This window comes from Vulpes lagopus, chromosome 1, assembly GCF_018345385.1.
Source record: "Vulpes lagopus strain Blue_001 chromosome 1, ASM1834538v1, whole genome shotgun sequence".
Taxonomy (NCBI): domain Eukaryota; kingdom Metazoa; phylum Chordata; class Mammalia; order Carnivora; family Canidae; genus Vulpes; species Vulpes lagopus.
This window is the reverse complement of record NC_054824.1, coordinates 54,558,095-54,572,266: the sequence shown is the minus strand read 5'-3', so window position 1 is coordinate 54,572,266 and position 14,172 is coordinate 54,558,095. Positions and strand designations below refer to the sequence as shown.

General features: G+C 40.4%; 1 protein-coding gene across 1 annotated transcript in view; it reads left to right on the top strand.

Moving 5' to 3' along the window:
* Positions 1-12,540: 12,540 nt before the first annotated feature.
* TFAP2B (transcription factor AP-2 beta) overlaps positions 12,541-14,172 on the top strand; it is a 30,092-nt gene continuing 28,460 nt past the window's right edge. The window contains exon 1 of the mRNA XM_041725259.1: positions 12,541-12,664. Within this exon, the coding sequence (XP_041581193.1) occupies positions 12,584-12,664 (81 nt within the window). The 5' untranslated portion in view covers positions 12,541-12,583. The remainder of the gene's footprint in view (positions 12,665-14,172) is intronic.

The following is a 14,172-nucleotide window of genomic DNA, read 5'->3' as shown; positions in this document are numbered from 1 at the left end:
ACCCATCGTCATCATTACCTCAGTGCACTGAGGACAAGTAACAGGCAACTAACAAATATCGATGCATAGTTCACTCATATATTTGATTTTAATTTTTGAGCTCCATTCTCCCATGGTTAAGTGACACACATCAATAAGTTACCAAGATTTGAAAACTTCATTAAATGATGAGCAGCAGCGAATTAGTAGCGTTTTCATCAGTTATTCACAAGCTATCAGATCACCTGGGTACCTCAGTTGATTAAACATCCAATTTCGGCTCAGGTCATGATCTCAGGGTGGTTGAGATCGACCCCAGCTTTGGGCTTCCCACACAGCAGGGAGTCTGTGTGTCCCTTTTCCCTCTGCCCTTCCCCATCCCTCACTCATTCACACACACTCTCTCTCAATCTCTCTGAAATAAATAAATCTTTTCCCCCAAAAGTTCACAAACAACCATCATTGCAGAACTATAATCTGGTTCAATCAAAAACAGTCCAGGACTGGATGCCTGGGTAGCTCAGTCAGCTAAGTGTTTGCCTTCAGCTCAGGTTATGACCCCAGATCATGATCGAGCCCCACATCAGGCTCCCTGCTCAGCGGGGAAGTTTGCTTCTCCCTCTCCATCTGCCTCTCCCCTCGCTCATGCTCTCTCTCATGCACTCTCTCTCTCTCAAATAAATAAATAAAATATTTTTTAAAATAAAATTTTTTAAAAAAATAAATAAAATAAAATAAAATAAAATAAATTAAAAAAAAAAACAGTCCAGAACTTCATTATTATTACATTTCTCAGAGGAAAGAGCAATTACGTTATCAATCATCACAAAACTTTCAAGAGAATCTGTAAATGTTAATGTGTGTGTTAGGGATGTGCTTGTGTTCTTGTGTGCTTTTAACCAACAGACCTGAGGAATCATAAGGACAGGTGCTTAAGCTGTTTCCATGGTGAGTATTAGGAGTGAATTGCAGGAGCAAATTTGGTGGAAGAGAAGAACAAAGAATTGGACGGTAGAGGAACTGAAGATTTGTCCTGGCCCAACCACTTTATGACCTTAGGCAAGTGATTCACCTTTCTGAGCCCTAAGCAAGTGATTCCTTTCTGAACTTGGCATAATGGTTCCTTATGTTCCTCCCAGTTCTAACGCTAGTCTTCAAAGTCCCCACACGGAACAGTTAGAACATTATTCAACCTAGTTCTTCCTTATAGTGGACTGCATTTAGTTGAATTGGAATCTATATTAAAAAACATTGTATGGATTTAATTTATATTAAAGATATAAAAGATATCACTCCAAAGCTACATTACAGAATTTTTTTTTTTTCTCTCAGGTCTTCAGGGAAAGAAAGAGATTAACAATACTAAGGCTTCTCCCACGTTTTTGTATACCTCAGACTTGTTTGAGGATTCTGATGTAAGATCTTAGAAATTACAGTTATTCTAAAATGTCCTGTTTTGGTAGTTGGACCATCAAACCCTAGACCAGGGTTTCTCAACCTCAGGACTATTGACATTTTGCTATTTCTTTGTTCTGGAAATGGTCCTATATATTGTGCGCATTTTTTAATAATATTTTTAAAATTTATTTATTTGAGAGAGAGAGCCAGTGCGTTCAGAGAGGGGCAGAGAGGGGGAAAGGAAGGATGACACACTGGGTGCTGAGTACTCAGTGCAGAGCCCAACTCAGGGCTCTATCTCACAGCGCCAAGATTTTGTCCTGAGCCAAAACCAAGAGTCTGACAATCAACTGAGCTCCCCAGGTCCCTGTCCTATGTAATGTTTAATGTTTAGCAGCGTTCCTGGTCTCTACCCTCTAGAGAAGCAGCACCCCACACCCCAAATTATGACAGTTAGAAAATGTCTCCAGATAGGAGCACCTGGGTGGCTTAGTCAGTTAAGGGTCGGACTCTTGGTTTTGGCTCAGGTCATGATCTTGCAGTCGTGAGATTGAACCCAAATCTGGCTCTGTGCTCATCATGGAGTTTGCTTGGCATTCATTCTCCCTCTGCCCTTCCCACTTTTGCTGTCTCTCTCTCTCTAAAATAAATAATATAAAAAAATCTTTAAAAAAATAAAAAGAGGGATGCCTGGGTGGCTCAGTGGTTGAGCATCTGCCTTTGGCTCAGGGTGTGATCCCGGAGTCCTGGGGTGGAGTCCCACATCGGGCTTTGTGCATGGAGCCTGCTTCTTGCTCTGCCTGTGTCTCTGCCTCTCTCTCTCTCTCTCTCTCTCTCTCTCTCTCTCTCTGTGTGTGTGTCTCATGAATAAATAAATAAAATCTTAAAAAAAAAAAAAAAGAAAAGAAAATGTCTCCAGATGTTTCCAAATGTCCCCTGGGGATGAAGGTCACAACCACATTAGGATCACTGCCTGGACAGAAAGCCAACAGCCTACCACATGCTGTATCTCTTTTATTTCCTTTCTATTCATTTCTCACTTTCTTTCTCCATTATCTTTCTTTCCTTTCTACCATTTTAATTCCTTTTTCCTCCTCCTTTTATTCTCCTTTTCTCTTTTCTGTGTCTAATATATGTGACTTAGTTTTGCCACCATCTAACTGGCCCCTGGAAGTCAGAGAAAAGCTGACTCTGGGCCCTGATGAACACCCATAAAATAGCTGTGAGGTTAAGGGGACAGTTCTGAAGTCAAAGTCGGGCTCAAATCCTATTTCTGTCATTTACCCATTTTATGACAGTTTGGAAAGGTTGCTTAATCTCTTTGGTCTTTGGTTTCCTCATCTGAAAACTGGAGTGAGAATGTCTTTTTCATGGGCCTTGTGAAGAGTAAATTAAGTTAGCTCCAGTGCTTCATGTGCTTAGCTTAAGGCATGGGACATTGTGAAGTTTCAGTGGGTGGCAGCTATTATTGAATAATATGAGGTCACTAGAAAGAAGGACACCGTGTTTGATCACATGAAGAGATTTAATAATAGAGATCATAATAGAAGAGATCATAATAGAAATTGAAGCATTATTACTCTCAGTTGTCAAATACAGAGAATCTAATCAGTCCACAGAAAATAAATGTAAAGGGCAAAGTTAACAATGGTTATCCTTTTGAGTCTTTGTGCCTAGTTAAATCCACAAATTGCTAATTTAATTTAAGTGTCTATAACGTGAACATTTCATAAAGGAAGAGCTGCATTTATTTTCAAATGTAAGCTGTTGTTACTAGAATTTGTTAATGTAATAATCCTTCCAAAAGCAATGGCTCTCTTCTTCTTTTGAAGAAAAAAATAAGTATTGGCTGGAAACAATAGTTGAACTCACCAAATAATGTTCAGAGAAATTTTTTGAAACACCCTGATGCCAAAAGGCTAGAGCTGGTATGCTTCTATGCTTCAAATAGATCTAATATGGCTTGGAAAGCCTTAGACCTCTCTGGTTTCTGTAGCTGAAATCAGTTTGTTCTTTGGAGTCACTTGGATAAAAGGCCACTTTGCACCATCATCACATTCTCTAAAATTGTGTTTCTCATTTTCTGGTGCTGTCTTTATAACTAGATCTGAAATGAAAGGTATTTGCAAAAATGATATCAAGCTCACTGATTTAAAAAAAAATTTAAAAAGAGCCATTGCCCAAAGATACCAGGTTAAGAATAAGCAACAGTCAGATTTGCATTACAGAGTTGTGAAAATCAGAAGGGTCTCTGCCAAGTAAAGATCCTCCATGAGCGGGGCACCCGGGTGGCTCAGCGGTTTAGCGCTGCCTTCAGCCCAGGGCATGATCCTGGAGACTCGGAATTGAGTCCCATGTCAGACTCCTTGCCTGGAGCCTGCTTCTCCCTCTACTTGTGTCTCTGCCTCTGTATGTGTGTGTGTGTGTGTGTGTGTGTGTGTGTGTGTGTGTGTATGTCTTTCATGAATGAATAAATAAAATCATAAAAAGAAAGTAACAGTGAAAGTTTTATAAAGAATCTTCATCTCTCTGCAGTTAAGTAACGTTTTGGAAAGGATTGCTTTTCTATTTGTTGTGTGCTTATTAAATCACCCAAATATTTTCTGCCCTTATTGTTGTTTTAAAATTATTTATTTTTTAATATACCTTTCTGTGAGTTAAGATGACACATTGTTACTGTAATATGGAGAGCAAAAAGATTTGCTTATACAAAAGAACCCAGAAATAAAAAAGTTACTGTGCATTGTTTAGAGCAACAAAGCTATAATAGCTTAAAGATTTTTGAAAATTGCTCAAAGGGAGTCTGGTTTGGAGTGTGATCATTAGATAAATCTTCTACAAAGGATTTATTTCTTTTAGGGATCAAATGTTTCTCAAAAATGGTTGTGAACAAATGCCTAAAAGGCCCTTCATCCATACTCTAAATAAATAAATTTACTTTTTTTCATTCTATAAAACCACCAACAGAAAATGTTAAATATGCAGAAAAAGTGATAATGACAGAAGCAAAACAATCAGAGAGTGACAGACCAATAAGGCTATTGAATATAATTGCTGTAATGTTATTTCTACTAATAGAAATCAGATAATATATGCAGTACATGGAAACATGGGCTCAGTAAATGTGTACAATTCCCCATCAGATAACACTTCTACAGAAACAATGGGATCTTCTACATATATCTCTCAATGCCAGTCCTTTACAATTATTAATCTGCTAAACTCAGAATGCCCAGCATCAAGCTGAGCACGTGGAGTAGAATCACAATATGGTGTCATTGGCAAGGACCTCCCGCCCAGCACTACCACATTCCTCACTGAGGTCATCCAGGCTCTGTTCGAATCCTGTAGGGATTGGCAGATTCAGCACAATCAAAGCTGCTTTGTCCAGTACATCCAATTTTTAGAGAAAAGTTTTTTTCTCACACCGAGTTAAATCAACCTCCTGGTGTAACATCCTTCTACTGATCTTTGATCTTTATTGTTAGAGGAAGAGAATTATTTCACCTAAAATGCTTTGAGCACATTTGCACCAGCCACTTTGCTATATACTGACTATATAGCAATGAACAAAACAAATGCCAACTTCTTTCTCCATCTCTTCCTTCTTCTCCAAGACCAACCCCTAATATTAGAAGACAGAGTTGACATCCCTACATTTTCTCTGTTCTAGGATGGCTATCCCAGTTTTCTCAACTCTTTTTTCTTTGACATGGCTTCCAGGATTTTTAAAAATTGGATTGCTTTCTTTTAGAGACCTTTTGGTTTATCAATAGCAATCTCAAAGCAGGCCACTAAAGTGGAACACAGTGCCAAAAATTCAGTTTGATCAGCATATAAGACCATGGCATTGCAACTTCTCCAGCACTGAACACATGAACTTTACTAATGTAACCTGAGAGGTCACTCACTATCTGTGTTTACGAGTCTCAATAAGTTGTCAGATGGAATGTTGATGTGATTGTTGTGTTTCAGACACCATAAAGATCCCACGCAGTGAAAAACTTTTCTTTTCTTTTTTTTTTTTTTTTCCTGAGGGTAAGAGAAGCAGGGATGGAAGGAGAGAGAGAATCTCAAGCAAGCTCCAAGCCCAGCACCCAGTGCAGAGCCTGATGCAGGGCTCAGTCTCACAACCCTGAGATCATGACCTGAACCAAAACTAAGAGTTGGATACTTAACCAAATGAGCCACCCAGGCGCCCCAACTATAGATATTTTATTATCTTCCTCTGTCAGCCTCTGATTCTCCCCTTCACATCTACCATTTTTGTTGCTTTTGTGTTTGTCAAAATTATGGATTTGGGGATTTGTTCCAGCATATTAGCCTGTCGAAATGTTTTTGATTCCTTATCCTGTAACACTGTATTGACTCTTCTTCCCAATGTTTAACACCTGAAAATAACGAACACATCTTCTATTTCTTCTTCTGATTCACCTATTTTTTAAAAATATTAGAATAAGACTAAGGACAAAGTCCCATGGAAACTATTGAAACTACTGCCTCACATTGGTTTCCATTAATCAATCACTTTGGGAGAGAATTACTCAAATAGCTGTAAACCTATGATGGTAGCAGTAGACAGAACATACCAAGTGGTTTTCTTTAGCTGGAGGCCATGATACATATTTTATATGTATTATTTCATTTAATCATCATGACAACCCCATCCAATGGTCATTGCTATGTACATGTTTCAGATAATTAATAAGTCTCATATATGGAAGTATGTTCAAAATATTCCAGATAAGGAAACTGAGGCTGAGGGACGTTAAGTAATTTTCCTACTAACCAAGAGAGTAAATGGCAGATCTGGAATTCACATATATCTGTCCCACTCCAAAGCTCATGTCCTTGGTCAAAAGACAAACTCCTCTCAAATACCATGGTATCACACAACTCAAGTTGGAGGAGCCAATGAGAAATTCTTGAAATGTGTTTGACAGCTCTAGATACATTATGTCCCTGATACTTGGTCTAGTAAACCTTCAAAAAGGAAAGGGGAATGCATGGAACAGTCTATTCTTCCCGAATCTATGTTGATTCCTAGGGATTTCCTCTTTCCCTTCCAGAGTACATGACTAACCACTCTGACAGCTGAAACTATCATTTTCCTGGCGAAACCATAGCACAGATGCCCACCTGTGGTTTCTAGTACCCACCATTTTCCTCTTTCTGAAAACTGAAGTGTTTTCCAGCCTCTGCTATTAGCCATTGCTTCCCTTTTACATATTTTATCAAAGGTTACTGACCATAATTTCAAGATCAAAACCACAAACTCTTTTAGTACATTAGGATGTAATTATTCTAGACTTAGATGCTTGACCTCTTTCAAAGTGCCAATTAGGTAGTATTAAAATTATACCCTCTTCCTAGAGCTGTATTCTTATCCTTTGTTTGCTTTCTTCTCAGATGATATTCCTAAAAACCCTGTGTGTGTGTGTGTGTGTGATTAGTATTTATCAAAAGATCAGGGTCAGTTCTCTTAAACTCTCCCCCCAGAGGATCCCCGAGAGTTGAGATTCTGCTGTAAAGTGTTCAAAAAGGAACATTTCATTTTAAACTTTTCTTTAATTACTATTTAATGCTTTCATAAATCTCACAAAGTCCATTTCTAAGAAAGAAAATTGGATATCATCCAGTAAATCTGCCTCATTTTATAGATAAGAAAACTGAGATCTGGAAAGGTCAAAGGACATACCCATGGTGACATAGCTGATAAGTGGAAGAAACATCCTATGTTAAGGGAATAAAAAGTCATAAAATGAATATCATTTTCTATTTTATTAAAATGCATAAATGTGATTTTTAGGAAGTAGTTCCATGGTAATGTTAATTTCTCCCAAATGTCCCTTGTACTTAAGAGACATTTCAGTCCTGATGTTTTACATTGTATGTGTTTATTCATGCTTTAAAGGTTATATTTCTGCTCTACATCTTTCCATGTCTTTATTTGCAAATTTTTACTCACAGATATGTATTGGTCTATTGGTTGCATTTTGAAACCAAATTGTTTAGTGTTCTCACCCTTTGAGATTGCTCCTTCTTAAAGCAATAATATGGAAAATGTCCACAATGATGGAAATACCTGTCCTCCCGCATTAGTCACGCCAGGGAAAATGCGCACCTCTCACATTTTGTATATGAAATATCCATTGGTATTGGGAACAACTGTACTGTGGCTGTTTGCATCATTTACCCCAACCCCCCCCCCCCATCTTCCATTTCTTAACCTCTTTATCTCCAGGAGATAGAAATTTAAAAATTGTCCCCTTGGCAATTTTATATCTCCCTACAATTAAACAGAATAAGCATAAGGACTTCAGAACATCTAAAATGTGTGATAAAAAATTAAAAAATAAAATAAAATATGTGATAAAATTACTATTGCTCCTCAAAAGCCCAATAGAAAGTAGAAGTTTTCACAGTCACAGTGAATTTCATTCTTACAAGTGATTTCAACTAATCACTTTACAAATTCACAAGTACACAACTATTTTAATAGTACAGTTAAAATAATAAATTTATTCCCTTTCCAATGTTTGCCCCACTCTGTATATGTATATCTACAGATATTTTCATCCCCATTTAATTTTTGTAAACACTTAGGGATCCCTGGGTGGCTCAGTGGTTTAGCGCCTGCCTTTGGCCCAGGGCGTGATCCTGGAGTCCCGGGATCGAGTTCCGCGTCAGGCTCCCGGCATGGAGCCTGCTTCTCCCTCCTCCTGTGTCTCTGCCTCTCTATGTCTATCATAAATAATAAATTTTTAAAAAAATTTTTGTAAACACTCTTGTGGAAGAATCAGCTCCTCCTACTTTATTTCCTTGTACCCAGACCACCAAAACCTCCGTGATATCAAAGCCTTATAAATCCAAGGGCAGGTGCTTGAATTGTGTTTTCACACATTTGACAGTAATTTTTCCAAATCGATGTTAAAAATATATGATCAAGGAATGCCTGGGTGGCTCGGCGATTGAGCCTCTGCCTCCTGCTCAGGGCGTGATCCCAGGGCCCTGGGATCCAGTCACGCACTGGGCTCCTTGCGTGGAGCCTGCTTCTCCCTCTGCCTTTCTCTCTCAGTGTCTCTCATGAATAAATAAAATCTTTTTTAAAAAATCTATGATCAAGATTCTTTTAAAAAGTATGATCATGAGAAAACTTCAAGATAGAAACACGTTAGAAAAATAGAGTCAGGCTGTCACCAATAAAAAGTGCAACTGTCATATCTTATTAATAAATTTGGTGGATAATAATGATTCTGACAGGTGAGAGGTGGAAGTGGCATCTGCACATGTCAGAGTAAGTCAATGCTTCATTTTCTCTCTTCCTTTGCCTGTTTGTAAATCCAGGACAAAAACAACCCTGGAAAAACTTAATTCAAAAATACCGTCATCTTAATTTCAGAAGGAAAGGGAGAAGACAGCATTAATTATAATGCTGTGAAGAAAGTGTTCAGCATATGGTTAGAAGGCCAGCATTGGTATGCCCATCCCCACTTTCCAACCAGGACCTTAAGCGAGGCCCTGGCACCCAGAATGAGAAGAGTCAGGGTCTTGATTTGACACAATAATCCTAATTTAAAATCTTGGCCTTTTCCATTTGATTATTCTTGTGTTTGTGGATGATTAAAAAAAAAAAAAAGGAAACCCAGACAGCGCATATAATGTGTAAAAGAAAAAGTAGTCTATCAGCTGCAAAGGAAGATAGTTTATGAACTTGAAATCGGACGTGCCAAGGTGAGAAATAGGAGAAGGAAGGAAGCCTGAGAAAATTAGCTAATTCATAATTATATTTTTAGAAAAAAAAAGGAGACATGAGACATGAAAGTGCTAGTAGTTGATCTTGATTTAATATAATGGTATTTGTCAGTAACATTTTTTTTAATAAAAGAAGTTATAAACCTACTCCGAAAACCGCCAGCAGAGGGCTCTATCCTAGGTGCGTTAGCTTTCTATTGGTGCCGCCTGTATTTATCGGAAAATACTCCATTTGAGGCTAAGAGGGCATTATTAACTCTCCTCTCTGCTCTTAAAAACGGAAATAAATATAAATGAAAGGGGAAAATACGAATATAACTGTCTCGGCTGTCTCCAGCAAGCTTTTTACCTAGGCGACTGCCCTGAAAAAGAAATACAGGCATAAAGCAAGACGAAACGAAAAGTGAAACGATGAAAATGCATATTTTACTCGTTTATCTTCTTTTCCACACCAGAGTTTGTTTCGCCTTTATGTTTGTTTTGTTTCGCATCTATTAAAAGTCCTCCTGGGGATCTTTTCCTACTTCACGTGATTGGAGGTTAAAGCGAAATGTAGCAGAAAGTTAAGAGCAAGCGAAGCAGGTTCAACTAAGGAAAATTTTCTCAGTAGAGATTGAGCTTTAATTTGCACATTTTTTGAGACTTTTGAACTCTTTAGATCCTGAAACAATCGTTTCAAAAACTAGTAGGTATAACAAGAATTGAATTTTTAAAACGCTTTTAGGGATAACAGGTTTTCAAGAACGGAAAGAAATCGCTAAAAAAGAAATTGAGCGGCCGTGCAGGATTTGCTTTATAAAATCCCGACAGAGGGCGCTGTTGCCCGCTCGATGACTGAGCGCAGGCTCCCAAGGAAAGATTTCCCTTGCAATTTCTAGGATTTTTTTGAATAATGCCCATGTTGAAAAATTGACGCGGGTTTTAATTATCGTTACGTATTTCTTTGCATACTCTTTATACATGTGTGTATATTTTTAAAGTTATGCTTTATTCTTAATAAAACCAGATTTGTTCTTTTTTTCAGTTTTCCTAAAGAATTTATATAAATTTTAACCAAATATTTCAAGATGTTTCTAATCTCAAAAATACCTAATATTAGCATAAAATAAAATTGCATATGCAAATTTTGAAATTATACACATACAAGGCTATAAAACAGCTATGTTAATAATAAATTTTAAATAGTTTTACATATGAAAGTATCTTTCATGGGGTTTTTTGGTTTGTTTTATACTTAGAGTCTATTTATTTTAGGCTAATCAAATGATATACCAGAAAGAGATTTAAGAGATTTCGGGGGGGGGGGGGGAATTAAGATTTTTTTTTCAAATGCTTTTTATTTGGGTTGGGATGATCTTTAGATTTAAAGAGATAATGGAGCTATTGACTTGAAAGGAAAAGAATTATTCTCATTAATAAATTTTGTCTAGAGCATCTCAATTTCCATGTCTATAATATTTGTCTCGCAAAATATTGATCTGAGACTGACTTTAGTTCTGGAAAGGGTGAGAAGGAATGGTAAAACCCGTTCCAAGTTCTACCACACAATGAAATTGGAAAGGATGCTTCCCACGTCCAAACCAGCTCTGGGGGCAAAGAAGAAAATCTCTGCTCATGCTCCCAGTGGGAAATCTGTATAGATTTTGTATGGTTTAAGGTGTTAATATTTAACGTAGAGGAAAAGAAGAAGGAAGGAAGGAAGGAAGGAAGGAAGGAAGGAAGGAAGGAAGGAAGAAGGGTGAGAGGGAGCGAGAAAAGGAAAGGCAAAACAGGAAAATTATAACTGGAAATGAAAAAAGGGTGGTTTATTCCTCAAGTTCTTTCTGAAGCACCTTTTTTGTGCTCCTTTTATTGGACTTATAGCTAAGAAATCAAATTAAAAGCCTGCAGAATTGTTCGTTCTGCATGATACGAAGCTTCTCCCTGTGTTTTATCGAGTCCACGGCGGTTGTCCGGAGCCCTCTCCTGGAACAGCGTCGGTCCCCCGCGCACACGGCCGCGCTCAGCAGTCGTGAGATTTACAGACAATCGCCCTTTGCAGATTCGCTCTTATCAGGTTTAATAACTTCCACCCCAAATTGCCCCGGTCCCTCTTCATTCCCTCCTGTCATTTATTTTCTGCCCCAGGGGCAGAGATCCTCCACTGGATTTCCCTTCTGGCTGTGGGAATCCTTCCGTACTCTGAAAGGGAGTAGAAAAATAGAAGGGGGTGGGAAAAAAAAGAGGAATGAGGTGAGTATTCCATTTCGTGATGAAATTCGGAAACTCTGTGCCTTAAAGGGCACCCATTTTCAAGGTTTGGTTAACTTTGTTATCATTGTTTATGTGGTCCTTTTTGGTAAAAAAAAAAAAAAACATAGTTCACTAAGAAAAAAAGAATGCATTCCAAACAAAAACAAAATCCATACATACTAAAATATTTTTCACTATCTCTTTGAAGAATATTCTTTAAATCTTCCATAGGTTCAGGTGAACATTTCTTGACTGTCCATGATTAAAACCACTTAAAAGTTATAGACCACAGATGCAAATATAATGTCCTATGCCTCTGCAATGAAGGCTCGAAATTAACGTCGTACGAATGTGTGCGTGTGTTGCTCCCAACATGTGAAAAAAAAACCCCACCTCATGATATGGAGACTCTAGCCAAGGCACATGGAATTCGTTGAAAATGCACACAAACAACCATTAAAACGACAAGACAGACTGAAACGTTCAAACAGTAAGTTTCCAAATGTGTAGGGCAAAATGACCAAAAAATATTAGAAATAGTGTGGTGAGCTGCCTTTTTTTGTTGTTGTTATTCTACACTGACAGAGGTACAGTTTGGAAAAAAAAAAAAAAGTTTGTAGACATCAATACAGAGAGATATTGCCCTAAAAAAAATCCTCAAATCCATCTTCAAAATACCCTCCTGCTGAACACACATGAATAGGAGCTTTTGTGTATGAAAATCTCAGCAATGGTCCCCCTTTTAAAATCTACATAGAAAATGGGGGACTGTTGGTCCCATGGCTTCTCATTATGAATTGTAAAGACTTTAGTCAGTGGCTACAATGATTCATCATTTTCCATACAGAGGTTTTTAAATGTGTATATTTATATTAATCCCACTGAAGACTATCTCTCCTTTAAATGTATGTTTAGAGTCTGTAGACTCTGTGTGACCCAGGGGTGCTTATATAACTCAATGTGGGTGTCCGGGTGTAAATACGTGTTTATGATTTTTTTTATAATATATATGTCTGTGGGTAGCATCTAACTCCTGTGTATGTAATAATGTTTTTCTCTCTGCTGAGGCTTACTTCTCCAGCCTATTGTTTGAGACAACAGATATAAGTTGCGATGGGAGAGGAGCGTCGGATTTGGTGTGTATCCCCCATTTCCAATTATAGATGGATCATTACAGACAGCGGAGTCCTGAGAAGCCAGACATCTGCTCCTCACATGAATGCACTCACCTCCTAGAGACCAGGCTGCCATCATGCTCTGGAAGCTCGTGGAGAATGTCAAGTACGAAGATATCTATGAGGTGAGCCGACACCCCCAGATGCATCTTAGAGCTTTGCAGATAGAGAATTTGAGCTTCTTGACACCCCAACTGATATATATTTTTCAGCTATTTAGTCGTAGATTCCCGGCCGGTTTTCTCAGCTTTCTCTAACTTTTAGAAAAGCTGGTTGGGGAGAGACTTCGCTATTCGGAAAAAGAACTTTAAGGCTGAAATCTGGCTACTTTAAGTTAGGAGATTTCTCTCTCTCTCTCTCTCTCTTTCTTTTTTCTTTTATTTTTCTTCCTCTCTTCCTCGCCCCCCCCCCCTCCTTAGGCTCTGATGGGGAATGTGGTGCTACTGAATGTGGGCAGAGAAAATAGAGACTAATAAAGGCAGAGGCTCTCCCCGTTTTGAGTGTGGGAGAGAATTAGATTTTCAAGCTTCATTCGTAACAGACTCGGGCTTATAATTTTCATTTTCAATAATATTTCTGAAATCGACAACAAACGGATCCAAGTAGGGGACAGAGGATGAGAAGGAGGGAGGTAGATAGACGGTTAGAGGTAGACGGAGCACCAGCAAAGGAGTCCTAGCAGATCTTTTTAATCTTTTTTCTTTTTTTTTTTTTCTCGTGTTTTGCTTTTTTTTTTTTTTTTTTTTTTTTTGAGGGTCAGTGCGTCCAACCACCGCAAGTGTGGGCATTTTGGACGCGGCGCTCTAGGGCGCTCCAGCGCCGGGGGTAGCGCAACTCTCGCTCCGGCCGGAGAGGCGGCTCGTCCGCCCCGGCGGGGCCGGGGCCGGGGCCGGGGCCGGGGCCGGGGCCGCGCCCGCCCTGCCCTCCTCGGTCCGGGGCGCCCGCTGCGGCGGGGCGGGGAGGGCGCGGCGGCCGAGGCCCGCGGAACTTCGCTCGGAGCCGGGGCGCCTCTGGGACCCCGACCTCGGCGCCAGGGGCACGGGGAGCGGAGGCTCCGGGAGACGTCGAGGGGGGACGCAGAGCAGAGCCGGGAGGCAGGGCGAGCCCGGCGCGGGCCGGGCGGGTGACGCACGGAGACCGCCGAGCGGAAAAGTTGGGGAGAGGAGGGAGCACGGGACGCGGGTCCCGGGCGCGGAGCGGCAGGAGCGCTCGAGGGGTCGTGCCCAACGGCGGCGGGACGCACGGAGGCTCCCGGACCGGGGGTGCGGGGGCGGGGAGAAACCGAGAGCCCTCGGCTGGGGGACGGCTCCGGAGAGCCCGGCGGGGAGCCGCCTTGCGGACCGCTGGCTGCGCAGGGAGGCCGCCGCCGAGGGCCCAGGGCTTCCCCGCGGACCCGGGGTGCCGAGGCCCCGCGGGCAGCCAGTGCCCCAGCTCCGGCCGGCCCGGGGCCCTAATTTTGGGGTGTGTGTGTGAGAGAGGGAGAGAAGGAGAGAGGGAGAAAAAGACACGGACAGAGACAGAGACAGAGGTGGAGGAGCTTTCGCCTTTCTGCGGGAGGACGATCAGGGTTTTCCTTTCCTCTTTGTGCCCGTGTGCTGACTGTAACGAAGAGCCGCGCCTCCGCCCGGTGGGG